A 16,796-nucleotide genomic window follows, 5' to 3' on the forward strand; every position below is an offset into this window, starting at 1 on the left:
TCGGTCCGATGTACGGTCCGATGTACGATAGTGTGTCACGGTACATTTTTGCCCCGTACATCGTCGCGAGCGCCGCACCGAGCGGCCGCCTGCGCTAGCATTGATAGTTCTGATTTAATATAGCAATTAAACTCTTTAATTGGTAAAATAAATAAATGTTGGGTAATATGTTTCCGTTATATATTATAATCATTTAAGATGTAATGTTTGTGGTTTGTTTGGTCAAGGTTGAAAGTGTAGAAACCGTCAAATCAATTATATCATTAATATTAAGGTTGAATTAAGTAATTGATGTTGACTTAAATTCTTTCAAAAATAATATAAACATTTATATTATTAAAGGCAATTAAAATGATCATTCTGTAACGTTATTTCAATGAATAAAACCAATAGAAATCAATAGATATAACCAAGCATCCTTTCTAGAATATTTTATTTTTGCGACAAGTTTTCAAAATGCGACTTTTAACAATAATTTTTATGTTATAGAAACTTTTTGTTATAGAAACCTCCGCGCTCTCACTCGCACACACTCTCTATCTCTCTCCAAACTTCCTTTTGCCGCGCTCGGTAGAATTCGTCTTGTCTTGGTCATGTTCGGGGAAATGTTCGGAGTAAAATTTTGCTGATATTTATCTCCCTTCTCCCTTCTCCCTGCTCGGTTCGGGGTCTTGATCGGGGAAAAGATCGATAGTGTGTCACCGCCTTTAGACCAAGACTACAAGATCGCGCGACTCATCCTAAACTCATCTCCATTCATACTTAGCTTAAAACACTTACTTTGTATGGTCGCCATTTCACCAAAAATATTAAAGTACCGGTATTAAACAAAATGTTTAAAATTTATCAGGAATCCAGAGTTCTAACTAAACAGGCTAACTAGACGTTTACAATAGTACAATATATTTGGTAAGTTATGTGTATTACAGGACCACCGTTCTAATCCTACTTTAATATCAAAAATATTTCAAATTTTACATTTATGTTTCGATGTGTTTTTATTAAAACTAGAGGCAGTTCAGTGGTAGAAAACTCGTCCAAAAATATGTATTGTACAGACTTCTCTTTTTTCACCCCAAGCTGTAAATAAAACATGTGATTGGAATTTCTTATATTTATGTTTTGATTTTCTCTTTGTATTTCGTTGTTATTTCGTCACCAGCATGGCAACCCATAAGGCCCATGATAATTTCTAAATTTTAAATTCATTTTAGTGCTTATTTTTGAACGTATTTTAATTTATGAAGGAATTTTGCAAATCGACATGAAAACAGATTTTCTTTGCGATGCGAAGGAGCTGAGAAAAAATATTTTTAAGAAACATGCTTGAATATTAATATTTAGATTATAAAACTGTTAAATAAGTCGAAACTTTTAAAATAATTTGTAATGTGTGTTTCAACAAATATAAATTTATCTTTTCCTTAGTTAAGACGTTCAATGTGTATAAAATGTGTACAAGCTTAAAAGAGTTTGTACTTATGGGATACTACGATCGTGAACTGAAGAAATAGGTAACCGTTACATTGAAGTTTGAGACCACTATTATTTGTTAAACGCATAGTTTAGGCAATTAACCCTCGTACACAACAAACTATGATTTAACGTGCTTGTATGTTTCTTTCCACCTTACTTACTGAGCACACAAAGAAATCATGTTTGGTCAAGGTCTACACACATGGGTCAAAAGCTAGTGTGGTTTTTAGAACGTGTGCAAGATTAAGTGATTACCAACACGCAGAATTCCAATCGACTACGTCGGTCGACTTGTCAAGTAGCTGACTAGTTCTGTTACCCGTTATTAGACAGTAATTCTACCAGAAATTACGACTCTCAACAGCAGGTTAATGGTTATGGTGCAACGAGAAATGTCTTTAGCTACTGAGGTTTGTAAAAGCATGTCTTTGGTTGAATGTTAGTTTTAAGGTTTTTATTTTTTTTTTAACTTAAAATTATAATTAATTTTTGTTAAAATTTGATGAGAAAGAAGTGACATTTATACAAGTAATTTTGTGAATCTAGATTCCCTTAGTTATGTTAAAGTAGCCCATAGTGTATTTAAATTAATTCTATAGTAAAATATTATAACATATAATTTTCCAATTCATAGTTCTACAAAAAGGTCCGTCCCTCATATAAAATTACGGATGACCTAAAAACATAGGATCTAAAACTAATTTTGAAAATATATTTTTTTCCAAATACTCTTTTTTCCAGGATTTTTTAGGCTTTTATAACGAAATTTTAGAATGCATGGGATTATTTTTATCATTTAGAAAATTTTATCTTAGTGGTTACTTTCAATACAACCTAAATTATCTTTACATAAGTTTGAATTTCACGAAAGTAATTTTTTATATCTATTTATTTTTCGTTTCAAATATTTTGTGTACAATTTGTAGTATTTATATATCAACTTATTTATCAATAAAAGTAAGTATTTTTTGTTTTGTGTCAGCATTATCAACAATAGTTGTAGGTTGAAAGGAAAAGTTGTTTGAGCTACAGCTGAGTCAATCAAATACCGAAATAACCAGTACACCTATTGCTCCATATACATATTAACCTTTGTCCAACACTATTACAGTAAGGTATTTTAATCCTAGTTAATGTTTAAAATAAATTTAAACATTTTTACTAACAACGTTTTAATTTAGTTACGGTAACGAAAGTCTTTTAAGCTACCATATAATCAATGTTACAAATTGAATTAGCTGTTTTCATTGTTGTATTATTTTCACTTGAAAATTACTGACTCAGTTAATTGGCAAAGTAAAACACCATATTCTGAGGTAAAAGTAAAAGAAAGATGTATCTGCCAATCAATTTTATGATTTGTACAAGCTGAGAATAAATGGAAAGACAAAATAAATAGTGTCTCACTAGTCGTGTGGCATTGGTGATCCCTTGTGTAATTTAGTTACTGACTTAATTAGCTGACAAACTAGTTGATTATTGGTTTAAATCATAACCTTGAAGACAAATAGTTGTGTATAGTTTTTGTCTATTTAGAACTACTACCTTTACGATCAATGAGGTTATTCTATGATTAGTAGGAAAACGTTAAATCCACTCAGCTTCCAAAACACCTTTCGCAGAATACTTGTATCCATAAAAAATACTTATTTGTCCCTAATCCTACAACCTCTTCAATACTTCCTACATTAGCTTTACGACCATCCCACCTCATTTCCTGTCTTATACAAAGTGTTCTAAAATAAATCACGGCAATAAATCGACCATTATGATGTATAATGATGCAATCTGTGCACCAGTTATCAGGTGGTAGGAACCAGTTCGGACCCAAGGACGTTGCAAGGTCATCAAACAGACCACAGACAGACCGCAGTCGTAGTTGAACCGCCTTGTCTGGGTTATGGTCTCTGATTTTCGGGTTGTCATGTAACTGGTCTGAAATAGTGGTTGAATAGTTTGGTGTGCTTTGTTGTTTTGTAACTAATTTTTCCTGTTTACTTCCTCGAACGGTTGCTTGTAATTCATTTGAAGAAGAAGAAGATAAGATGTAAAAGTGTTTTATTGAAATAAAATAACAATGATACAGTGTTTTCACATACACGCAAAGAACAATGCAAAGACCGTCTGTTTTGTGGTTGACATAATGACTTTTACTAATTTAAAACACTTTAAAAGAGTCCATGAATCACACCAAACTGATTTCTACTACCAAATATATACACATAGAAGAAGAGAATAATCAAAAATAATCAAAAATTAATCAAAAATAAAATCGACAGGACATCAAAATAATGGGACATTCCGCTATAAAATAGTACACCGTTTCATCCCGGTTGAGATTTTTGTAATTCATTTGACAGTCTACGATTTTTTAGTTATTGAATTAACATTTAGTGAAATTGAGACAGAAAAATAAACTATTCAGAAAAATATTCTTTAAAAATTGGTTGTACAGTTGTGTAATTTACAATTAGGTACACGATCGTAGTAAATGAATATTCCAATTCCAAAATATATAGTTTATACTTAACAGTTTTTGTTATCTACGCCAATGGAATTGTTTACGCTTTTGAAAGGGAACGGTCCAAACCCTGGCCCTGTTATAATTAAACGTTTACACGTCAACATATTTGTTAGATAGCATTATTAATTCATTGACCAATGACAAATGTCTTTTGGGTCCAAACCTAAAACGACCCAGAAACTATCCTGCTGATAGTTACTCAGGTACTCAGAAAATTCAAACTATCACCACTGGAATCGCAATTTGGCATCTCTACTACGACTAAATCGATTGCGGAATAAAAAGCGAGGATTACTCGAAAGTATTACTAAAGTTGCAAGAAACTTAAACTAGATACCTGTGATATAAATACACAGACAAGAGAAAGAGCGTGGCAATTATTATTCAAAAGGGATCGCTGGTCGCTACAATGCAGTGGCATACTGTATGAGGGTAGAACATGGGACAAGTACGAGTAGATATGCAGTGTCTTGTAGTACAAGTCATTGTCAATGCTAGATTGTAGACAAGTCTGTAGCATGTGATAGTGGTGCTGCATAGATTGTCGGTTATTGTAGATTATCTGTTATCATCTGTCCACATTTATAGGTTCTGAATATCAGCTGTAACAGTATACTGTATAACTTGATACGTTTTTGCAATGTCGCATTTTGCCTTTGATTTACGAATGATTCTTAGAGGGGAGGAGTAGGTATCTATGCAATCAGCACATTACTGTTTATTGCTGTACACAAATTGTATATTTTCACTTATTTTTCTAAAACTCCATTATTAGGAGAACAACTTCATTTGACATTTACAGAACATTTTTGACCAATAATAACTAACTACATTTCACTCTAACTATATCGTATGTCATCCCTAAGTAAGTTTTAATTTCCAAATTATTCCTACTTTGTTATTCTTGTTTTTAGTTTTTACGGATCAAAAATTCATATTTTGTACGACAATTTTATTTTTAGTTTGTTAGTAAAAGGTTGAAGAAGTAAAAGTGTTAAATATTTACAAAATGTTTTATCAATGACCGTTTTATATTTATAGACTAAAAACCAACCAGTAAGGATTTCGGTAATTGCAGTAACTAAAATCCGATACTATCAATAGTAGGGTGATTTTAAAAGCTCACTGGGACAACATACACAGATTCGAATCCAAATTGAACACATCACTTAAAAGTAGTCCTAGCTAATCTCCTGAAAGTTACGAAAAGCAGGCAAAATAAACCAGAGTTATCAGAACGAGGAGCGACTAGCGAGATATGGCTAATGATATGCAAAGCACGTGAAAGTCTGCCATGGAATAATTATACAATTATACAATTTGAATAAACAATCTCGTCCAATTTTGAGTTTGATGATAATCAGCTGTCCAAGGTCAAGCTGGGTCCGGTTGTGGACATCGGTTTATTAATTTTATAAACTCAAAAACCGCTGAACAAGATAATTTGCGGATGTAAAATTGGTAAAAGTATGGGTTTATAATACCCTACCATGTAAGTTAGTGGGTAATAATGCCAGTATAACGTGTAATGGTACCATTACTTTTCGTTGGGTTTAAGGAATTTAATTAAATTTTTTATTATTAGGTTTTGTCCAATGCTAAACATCGTTTGAATAGAATAACTTAATTTCTAACTGGACTTTTTCCAAATTCGAGGACACGACTAAATTTACCTTGATTCAGTTGTTAAAAGTTTTTATTATTTACATCAACGATCACATTTACGTTAACCTCGATTTCCAGATATTTATTTTAAACACCCGCATAGTTATCATAGATTGAAAACCAGTTATTTAGAATACACACTTTTTTATTTAGACTGCTAGTAAATACTGGTATACATTGGATGTCATAAAATAGTATTACCATCCTTGACCTTCAAGAACATATGTTTTAGTGAAAACACAGGCCTGACAATAAGTTGAAATCCTTTAAAAATATTTAAACTTAGAAAACCACCCAATGTTTTAACTTTGGATTGGTTGTTTGTTACGTTCTTTATCAGTATGTGCTATTGGCTACTTGTTCATAGAAACAATAGTATTGTACTATTGTTGGACGCAGGATGTCCTAGTCCTTACCTCGTATCCTTGTTTGGCCATGGACTGTCTTCCCCAGGAGTAATCCATGTCCTTGGCGTGGGGTCCACATTGCTGCAAAACCACAAAAGGTGTTAATTAATCGTTTCTGCAAGACAAATTTAAGACAATTATTTGGATAGCTATATTTAATTTATTTTATTGTTGAATTTTTACAATTTTTACTCATCATTGTATAAGTAGTGTCATACAATGTGGATTGTTTACACTTTACTTCCGCCCGGACAGAATCACTTTGTCGTTGTATAAATTTACGAGACGGATTCTATGCCCGACATATTCGGATAAATTTGAGGGGACTCCGTAACTTTCCCTTCCCATTTACTATATACATGTATTGTCAACGCCCATATTTTTCTTAACAAACGATTTATATTCTTCCATGTAAATCTGCCATAAAAGCTAACAAAACCATAAGAAAATGTATTTGAAAAAATTGCACAAAGCATTCCCCAAGTAGAGCACTCTTAGCATATTTATCGTGACTCCGCTAATCCCGTCTTTATTTAAAACGACAACGAGTGGCATAAATACTGTACATTGATTCGTATATTTTTAAAATATAATTACTGTATGATTTATATGCTATATTTTTTGGACAAAGGGGTGCAATACAATTTACTTTTTTAACACGAAAAATAATACAGTTGAAACTGATGGATAACATACGGAAATTCACTGCATTATTTTATTACTAAATTCCACCCGCATTTTGAATAAATATAGTGCATCAAATTGCAACGTGTAGTAATATCTGACAAGATAATAATTTTTACTAAGCGTTATAATGGCAACTTCCACCGCCATGCAGTTTCACCTGCCTCGCCGCCATTTTGATGTAATATCTGTATTATTTACAACAGCAGCTGGACTTAAACACGAGACTTGCAAAATAATGCAGAATTTCATAAAACGCTGCTAATTTGAACCGAGCTACGTTAATGTCATGTTTAGTTTTGGAATTTTTCTACACCTTTAAATTTAACAATAAAATGTTTTAACAGAATTGTACAAATTCAAATTGTTTCGTACGTATTGCGTTAAATAGGAGTGCAGTTGATGAAAGGATGAAAGGTCGGCACTCCGGGTCGTGGACGCCCTGGTTCAAACCCCAATAATCACCAATAGCGTTTACATCTGTGCGATAGTGTTGTTACCCTGACGTTTAAAACCGACTGTTGTTGAATTTCCTTTTGGGTAAAGAAATGAGTATCGTAAGAGGAGTGAGCTGTATCTTTCGGAGATTCCCCACCTCGAAACCGCACGTTATTTTAAAACAAAAGTATTTCCCTCGTATTTTCAGGCCTCACATCTTTTACAAAATTACAATACGATTTTTCATAAGGCAATTTATTTAGTCATCAAGTCTAATTGTTTCAGAAAAATATAATTTGAATATTGTAATTAACCGAGTCGTACTAAACCTACTCACACGACCGCCACCAATTATCAACCCGCAAGTCTATGACACGCCGTCATAAACAGTTTACAACTCGCCTGACGTTTACCGCCATTTACGTAACTTTGACCATAAACCCGCCAAAACAGGTGATCGACAAAGATGGCGGACAATTAAATGCGCTTGCACACCGGCGTCGCTCAATCATAATTATAGAGGGACGCGCATGCGTCGAACTGATTTATGCAAAATGCAGATAATATCGTTAATCATAAGGAATTGCGGTTCCTGCTACAATTTGCTCGTAAATAAATTAATATGATAGCCGAGGTTAAGTAAACTTGCCGTTAGTGGCTGTGGTTTGGTAGATTAGGATAATTGAGTCTTTGAAATAAAGATATCACAAGAATTGAGCCGTGGTTGGAATTTGCTTGGAAAATTATCGTGTAAAAAAGTTACTTTAGACTACGGTAAAAATAATATCGCGTTTCGATCTTAAATTGGGAGTTAAGGAATAGGATTTAAGATATTCCTATAATTCACAAACTAAAGTCAAGCCGAAGCAACGTTGGTAGTTATGCATTAATGCATTGCATTCACTTTACGTTGGGTCGAAAATACATTGAATACATAGAAAAATATTTGGACACATCCTAGGTACGTATATTTTCTTACTGTTTAAAATTTAATTTAGTTGATAGGTCTATAATACTATAAGGACGTAATTTTCAATGTTCTTAATTAAACCATATACTTAAAATGTTCGTCATGACGAAAAACCTTGCGCAAAACTATCCATTATTTCACGATTCCTTTATAAAGGGAACTTCCCATATACCTCATGTTAAAAATACCCCAGCTGTACTTATTTGTTTGTATTACAGTATTCTGTCTTGTTTATTTCAGCTTAACTTAACCAATCTATAGTTTTATTAATACTTATGAAGTCAAACGGGAAGATGCCCGTGGGTAACAGCTAGTTATAGCATAGATTAAAAGAAGTAGACATACTCCTTTTATCTATGGTTATAGTTAAATACGAATCTAAAACTGTACAACAGCCCACTGTGCATAAACATGACCAACTATTGAACTTTATTGAATTGAACTTTTTATAATTCAATAACGCATCTATAACTAGTGTTTCCAGTAATGCAAACACAAAACTTATGCTTAATGTTAAACAATGGTTTTTTCAACTATAAACATTTATTTCCAAACAAAAATCCCAACCTAAAAAGGCATAAACTAACGATTTACATATAAATACGTTTATAAAGTCAACAGTTCTCTATCACTTCTCACGCGCCCCAACATCGAAAACGCACAAATCAATTGCAACCCCAATCCTATAAATCAATAAAACACTCGCATTGTTTAGAGCAATGTGTGTTTATATAGAAGTGCATAAAGGGCCCCTCCCCTGTGCTGGGTGGTTTCTTTTACTGTTTTCTGATTACCCCCAAACCTGTACTATCCGACCCCTCAGCCATTGTACGAATGGGCATAGGGATGTACGATAGTGGTTCTATGAGGATTTAAACTTGGAGACTTATTTCGTGTTCAAAATAATCTTGAACATGTTTTTGTTTTTTTGTAATTTCATTGTTGAAAAAGCGTAGAATATTTTGTTTTATGGTAAATTACGATTGCGAAATTTTCAATTCTATTTAGTAAAACCATTGATGGAATTTAACTTCTCGTCCTATGATAAAATATGAAACCTATTTTTGTGTTTTTCATGTCAATGAAGTTTAACCACTAGTGCGGATCAAATATGTTTTTTAATTTTATTTTGAAACAAATTTATGAGCTTTTGCTTAGCTTTTTGGCAGAATGTATACACAATAGCCATTGTTTCTGATTATATCGTTTTATTTTGTTAAAACACTTGTAAAAGTGTTAAATTACAAAAAACAAATAGTAAACCAAATTACTCCCTCTACCTGAAGCCAACGGAACTAAAATTCAAATTCTCTTAAGCATGAACAATATACAAGAGAGGATAATTAATCTAAGCTAAACCACATGTTCAGACGTTGTGATACACAAGTTAACATTTATTAAGACGTTAAGTCAGATTAGGCTATAAGACAACTTTGTTAGTTGTGCATCAGCTGAATTTAAGTTTGGAAACCTTAGGTCGTACGTTTAAAGTGATCGTGATAAGGTTTTTTTTATTTGATTCAAATGCTATTGTTCAAAAGGTAATTTTATGTACTCTAAATTACTATTGTGGTCATCTTCCAATACTTATAGTACCGTAAGTTCATCGTTTCAAAATCTGGTATTCACAAAGTTATCTTTTCATTTTGTGTGTGACTAAAAAGTTTATGAATAAGAGAAAATATGAATTAATAATCGTGCACTGTGGTTCCTCGATTGGACGAAACACTAAAACTGGTAAATTACCAGTGGTAGTGGTAGCAGCCATAAACCACCTTTACTTGATTAAAATTTGGAACTCGAAATGGGATGTCTTATCCATGGTAATTTATATAGAAGTAAAGGCTTAAAAAATATAATCGCTACAGTATTAGTGTCACATACTAAATAACTTTGGGTGTTAAAGACCCTATTATTATTGAAATTCAAAACTGTTGATAAACGTGGTCATTAATTAATATTCTAGCCCGATTGGTGGACAAGATGACGTGAATTCCATCTGATATACTGCGCTTGAGAGCTTTAACACATCTTGTTGATGTCCAAGGATTCGGAATTTAAAGATTTTGAAATTAGCATGTGAATTGGGAGAAAATCAGGTGGGCCGATTTGAATATCTTCAATTTTAAGTAAACAAACAGTTACTAATCGTAACTCTCTAACCTAATTCTTTTTTCATAATTTTGCTCTATATTTATCCATAAGATATCTAGCTATAGATAGCAAAGATCAACTTGTAAATTCATAAATGTTTACAGCTTACTCTCTAAGATATTTTTCCTATAAATAGGCCTAATTTTTTTTTATTGAGATAAGGTAAATTAGTTTTAGCACATTAAAAAATAACACAACTAAAAGCTTTATCTTCTAACTTCAGCTTTTATTTTACAAGAGTTTTTTGCCCTATAGTTTCAATCATATTATAAAGAGAGATTTATTACCTGTCTATTATGTAGCACAAATTTGCACGTCCAAAGTTATTCGTATTAAGTAAAATATTATGATTTCTAAATTACAATGTTTACTTTTGCTTTGTTTACATTTTCGAATTGCTCTATGAACTGCATCACAGCTGATCGAAATAATTAGTTGATTTTTTTCAAGTAAGAAGTAATTCATGGTAATTCCAAAGTTAATGGAAAATATGTTCAGTGGTAACCACCTTTACTTGAGCTTATAGCCCATTTTGGAAGTACGGGAAAATAAGTGTAAATAAATCGAAAGAAACCATAAATATCATGATGTAGTAATCTTGAATCAGGAGGATAAACATGACTTACTAATGTAAATGATATTCAGTTTATCCAGCCGGTCCACTAATCCTCACCATTGCCCATTGGACGACCCGCAGCGTGGAGCCGACAATTCATTCCGACTGTGTTTATAAAATGAAATTACCACTCGCGATGTCAGCTGAACGACTCAATATTTCGCCCATGACAACTTCTTGGACTACCGGACCGCAGTATCAATTTGTTCTGTCGGCGGCCCAGCAAATATACTAGCTGGGACCACCTTGAGTGCCGCATATGTGTGGATTATTTCTACAGGAGAGAGAGGCAGCGTGTTTAATGGACTTTTAGTACAATTCAGCGTCTAGAGTATTTCGTGAGGATACATTTAAGCATTCCGTTACTAAGTGTTTAAGAATGTGTTGAGTGAACCTAAACTGATTTTTAAGAGGATCTGTGCAGGTTATTGGATTTACCTGCAATCAAACTAGTCAATCTAGTTCTTTTCGAAAAACTAAGCCTACGCTCTACCTTGGTTTAGCAGGACACCGAAAAACAGGGGGCGAGAGCCCAAGGATGTATGTAGGCTGATTTAGCTTACTTTAAATCTTTAGTGGGACTCTTTAGAGGGATGACAGTAGGGGTGGTTTAAAGTAGGGATGTGGTGACGTAGACATGTTATTTGCAAAATTTAAAAATTAAAGCCAAGACCTAACCATTCTTAATCTGATTTGCTAATTTTTTAGATAAATAGAAATCAAAATGACAGAAAACGAGGCATTTTTAACCAACCAGTTTTTAATCATTGTTCTCATTATGGTCAAAATCCAAATATTTCGTGTATCTGCGACAATAAGACATGTACAAGCAACAATATATACAATATATGCAATAGTTTGCAATAACAGATTGGTCCAAAAATTTTACAACTTTAGAAAAGTTGTATGTCATCAAACTACAATTTACCATTCCATTAACGTTTAACAAGTCAACACTTCCTAATGGCTCCACATTTTATCGGTAGAATTACTTTTCTCACCTAGGATTTTACCACGGAATCCGTCAAAAATGTTTGAAATCCTCACTAAAACCCCACACTTCGCAGGGATAAGATTAATTCCCGAATCTATGATAGTTAATTTTCCAATTAGGCAGATTATTGTGGATAAAACAGATTTTCCCATAGGAACTATTTACAGCAATTAAAAGCACTTAGAGATAATTGATGTTCGACAGAATGCAGTGGCTACGTGTGGCTAGTTTATAGGTCATCAAACCAGTCCTGGCCGCACACAGGGATTAAGACCCCATTACCATCATGTTACCTACACTGAACGCCACTTAACTGCCTTCAGTAGTTGGCAGGCCTTACAAGACAGCCAGAGGGTGGACGAGATAACCATAGACATAGCCAATTGTCCTCTATGTGCTCGCAAATCTATCCACATATAACTTGTTGTAAGTGGATGGCATGTGTAGGACATCCCTATAAGTAATCTTTATTCAGAGAGTACAATGGGCCATGATCGAAAAAAAATATTTTATTGTAATTTACACTTATTATATTAGTTTTCTCATACATTCAGTTTGTAAATAATGTAATCTTAATTCCATGTTAAAATACTCTCCAAAGACAGATTCAATTACATTGTCTATGCCACTTTTTTATGTGTCAAAAATCTAAATTAGAGTTGAAACACAAGTTTTGCGCTTTAATAAAGTCTACCCAAACTAATAAATGGAGTATTTTACCAACCAACCACTTTATTTTGATTCGTAAATTGCTCTATTACTCAATGAAACTGTTAACTGTTGAAACCCATTCATAATTCCCCTGCTACCAAAACTATTACGGAAATTCGTGTAAATAATTCACATTGACCTATTGCAGTTAAAAGACTGAATCAACCGTATTGTCCAATTTCACCCTCCACTATCAATCAGGTGTCTATTTGCTCACCCTCCCCCTCCCCCCCTACTCTAGACTAACCTATCCTAACTATCAGATTCATAGCTAGTGTGTTTGATTTAATGTTTTAACTCTGTAGTTGGTCCGTTTTTTCCGTCCCTATATCTAATGAGCATGCGTCCCCCCACCCGCTATTTTTTCAGCCCTTATTGATTTTTTTATTACGCTCTCCCCACGTACAGTTTACCCCTCTCCCAACATTCGCCGAAGCTGCATCTTTAATATTTTGGATTAAGCGTGTGTGGCCGTTGACCAGAATTGAGGTTTTGGTATCAACTGGTTGGGTCCAGGGATGTGGAATTCGCTGTTGTGTGAATATGACTCAAAACTAGAAGAAAATGAATTTTCTAAGTTTTCAAAAATAAATTACAACTCAATTTAGAACAAAATATTTCTTTTTACCAGCCATTAAATTTTAAATGTTATCTCACAGTAAATTTTTAAAATATTATTTCCCATCTACTCCTGCAGAGTTACAGTAACAGCCAATCCAGCATTTGTCAATAACAACATTGTATCAGTCAAATAATTATTAATAACATTGCTAAAAAGCTTTAACCTTCCCTCCTTTAAAAAATATTTTCAACAAAATTAAGTCAAATCGATCGCATACGTTAGTAACAAAATCATATGTTATGTCAGTTTAAAGTGTTATATAGCCTAAGTTTTGATAAAAGTACAAAATTGCGAACAAGTTACAAACTAAACAAAATCAACTTAATAGAATTGTTGCAAGGGTGGTGTTTTTATAATCTCACTACCTACGGTGTTCATATAAATACACCGTATGTAGTAGTGTCAGTTTTGTGTCATGATTGCATGAGGCGAACCACCAAATCATTGGTGATAATTGATTTCAGCTAGACGTGACAACTAACGAACACTGAAACTTCCGAAATGTTGATGAAATTGAGTCAAGGTCTTCATTTGAATGTTCCCCGATCGGACTTTTTTGGTTGATCATTAAGCTAAAAATCAGGACATGACGAAAGAAGAGTGGTTCGTTTATTAACTGTAATAGAATTGTCCAAATGACTTAGAATTGATGTTGGTTACATTTCCGTAGAGTTACTGTTTGGAAGTTATGTTGTATTTTTTTTTTTTTTTTTTAGCAATACTTATATTGTTCCTTCGTATTCATAAAGATGATCAAAAGTTTCACAAATGTTAATACTTATAAGGAAATTGTTATTAAAAATTTTATATAATTTGATCTGTGATGCATTAATTACATAAATTATTTTATCACCATACATGGACAGACTCCCTTCTTCTAGAGAGATAAATGATTAATTCAATGAAATGTGTACCATCACATATGTTTATAGAAATATTGTAAATTATTCTAGGATGAATTTGAGCTAAAATCACTTGTAAAACAATTTTTCGAATTGCACTCTAATTAATGAATCTGGTTTTCTTGAGAATAAGTGGTTGAATATGTATCCTGCAACATGTATTTATAATAAAAATCATGCTTTTATTAAATCCCATTATTTAGAAGAAAATCAAGTCAAGTGAAATATACCATAACATTTACAAGAAATAAAGGATTAGGAAAACAACAGATATTCTTTGTAAATATAAACTTTGCATTTAAACGTTCAAACCCGTCAATACTAAAATAGTGTTGTGCTTTTTTTCAAGCAATATCAAAATGAAAGACCTAAATTCAGAGAATGGTATGTTAATTAATATTATGTAGTGTATGTTCTCCAACTCACTATCTTGAATCCGGATTAAAATATCTCCTTAGCGGAATATACCATCAGCTGTTTATTTTTAAACGCCAGTTTTTATTTGGAAATTAGTTTGTATGGTTACTAATTGGCAACTATTGCACTTTCCCAATCGAACACTAAGTCTAAATAATGTAATTACAATATCGATCCCGCTTAAGGAATTTATTGAGTCGTTATAATCAAATACCAAACAAAAACTTTTTTGAAATCTCTATCAACTCCCCACGTGACCAGTAACAATAGGCTAATCTACATAAAACAGTTGCAATTGAAAAGCAAACAAAACACTAAACAATATAACGTTATCAATTACTGTAGAGTTGTCGAGCGGAAAAAACGGCGTCGCCTCGAGGCTTTGGGCCGTTCCCACAGACCGATCAAAAAACGGCGCACATGTGAGGACCATTAATAAAAAGAGCAGGGACAAAAACGATGTAAATGCGCGTCTAAAACCATAGCGCCGCGCAGCATACTAAGTGGCATGCAAAGTGGTTGATGCGCCCCTGGGGTAGCCGGGGTACCAGAGGCCAATTAATTCTTTCTTGTAGTCTACCACCGTTTGTTTAGGTTGATAAATCACCTGATGGTACTGGGAATGTTGAGGGATTGGGGATGTTGCTTGGGATTTTTGAATCTTCAACTTGGACGCTGAGTTACTAGCTTCATCACGTTAATCGTCGGTTGTTGCTTGAAAAATCTATCCGTTTATACTGAGACTCTTTGCACACAAAGAATTAAATAAAATGAAGTAATGCCTATTTTGATTGAATTTGTCTGTCGTCAATGATTTTATTTTGAGAATGCACCATTTAACCCTTTGTTTTTTGATCATGCTGCATGTCCATTAATTACAATCAATTTCCATTAATATTTCATAACCAGAGACAATTTTAATTTCTTTCTTTTCCACACCTCTAGATAACCAATTGACCGAAAACTAGTACTGTGCAAACAGGAACATTGCTGAATTATTTGCAAACTATTTAAGGTCCTTTTGCATTTTTTGGACTCTGACAAATCAATAAGACGTATCAGGTCTATAATTGGTGAGACCAAAATACCCCAGACCTACTGTAGTAAGGATCTTGGTATAAGTCATATAATAGCTTCAAATATGTAATCATGTCCTCTCTTGGAGGACAACATGCGTAAAAATAAATAGGTCACACAAGACGAAAACATTTCTGGAGTTGGAGAGCTGGGGAGTTTTCTGAAGTATTAAAAGAGGAGGTCAACTAAAAGTCATACACCATAAAAAATAATATATCATACACATTTTTTTGGTCTGTTTGTATTACCAACGGAATTGTATGTAATTTATAAGATGTAGCTTTTTCTATATATCTTGAAAACGTATAGCATTGCCCAATTAAAATTCATATTGCAAAGTTGCACTGGGAACAAAAGAAAATCATTGACAGTCCACACATCTTCAGGAGGATGACCAACGTAACGTAACGTAACGCGTGACGCAGTTACGCAACGCCGTTACACAAACGAGCCGCAACACTTTGCCCAATTAAACTCCTGTTTGCCATGGCTAATTAAAAATACGCTACCGGTCACAATCTCGGCGATAATCGCGCTGTTTGCCTAATTTGCATTCCTCGCCTTTTATTGCTCGGACCCGCATCGAACCGAGTTTCGACCACTGGTCAAATAATTTCCTTATTGCCTTCCAGGAGTGACTGAGTCAGGCAAGTCGAAAGGGGTGGAAATAGGGGTGTAAAGGTGTACCATCGAACTATAAATAGGATTTGGAAATAAACTTCCTTTGAAATCGACCTACTACAAAGGTGTGTAATATTGCTATTGGATGTCAAAATCACGGATACATACGAAACATGTACAGTGCATGCGAATGACAAAGCCATATCGGTAGCTATTTTTTGGAAAAGCGAAGTCTGATTTCCGGACACGGAAAGTATAGAAATTGATCGTAAGTACAATAAAAGAGAATCTGAAACTCTCTCAAGTAAACAAAAAAAAAACTCCTCTGTCAGTTGTAAAAAAAATAATTCTATACTCGATTCAAATTGACGCAATTCTACGTTTAGATGTACAATGGTCAATGCTTAACCCAAATGAACAAATTATATTTTCGAGGATTGTAATGAAGGTAATAAAATTATAATTTATGTTAGGTTCTGAAAGTATTTAGTTTTATTTCATTATGCAGACTTTATAGA

The 16,796-nt window shown here is 33.4% G+C and overlaps 1 protein-coding gene across 1 annotated transcript in view; it reads right to left on the reverse strand.

Moving 5' to 3' along the window:
- LOC128989415 (uncharacterized) overlaps nucleotides 1-16,796 on the reverse strand; it is a 123,265-nt gene that overhangs the window by 73,108 nt on the left and 33,361 nt on the right. Inside the window, exon 3 of the mRNA XM_054411306.1 lies at nucleotides 6,082-6,153. Within this exon, the coding sequence (XP_054267281.1) occupies nucleotides 6,082-6,153 (72 nt within the window). The remainder of the gene's footprint in view (nucleotides 1-6,081; nucleotides 6,154-16,796) is intronic.

This window comes from Macrosteles quadrilineatus, unplaced genomic scaffold, assembly GCF_028750875.1.
Source record: "Macrosteles quadrilineatus isolate MER2022 unplaced genomic scaffold, UCM_ALF_1.0 Scaffold_3__2_contigs__length_128488019, whole genome shotgun sequence".
In the NCBI taxonomy this organism is placed as follows: Eukaryota; Metazoa; Arthropoda; class Insecta; order Hemiptera; family Cicadellidae; genus Macrosteles; species Macrosteles quadrilineatus.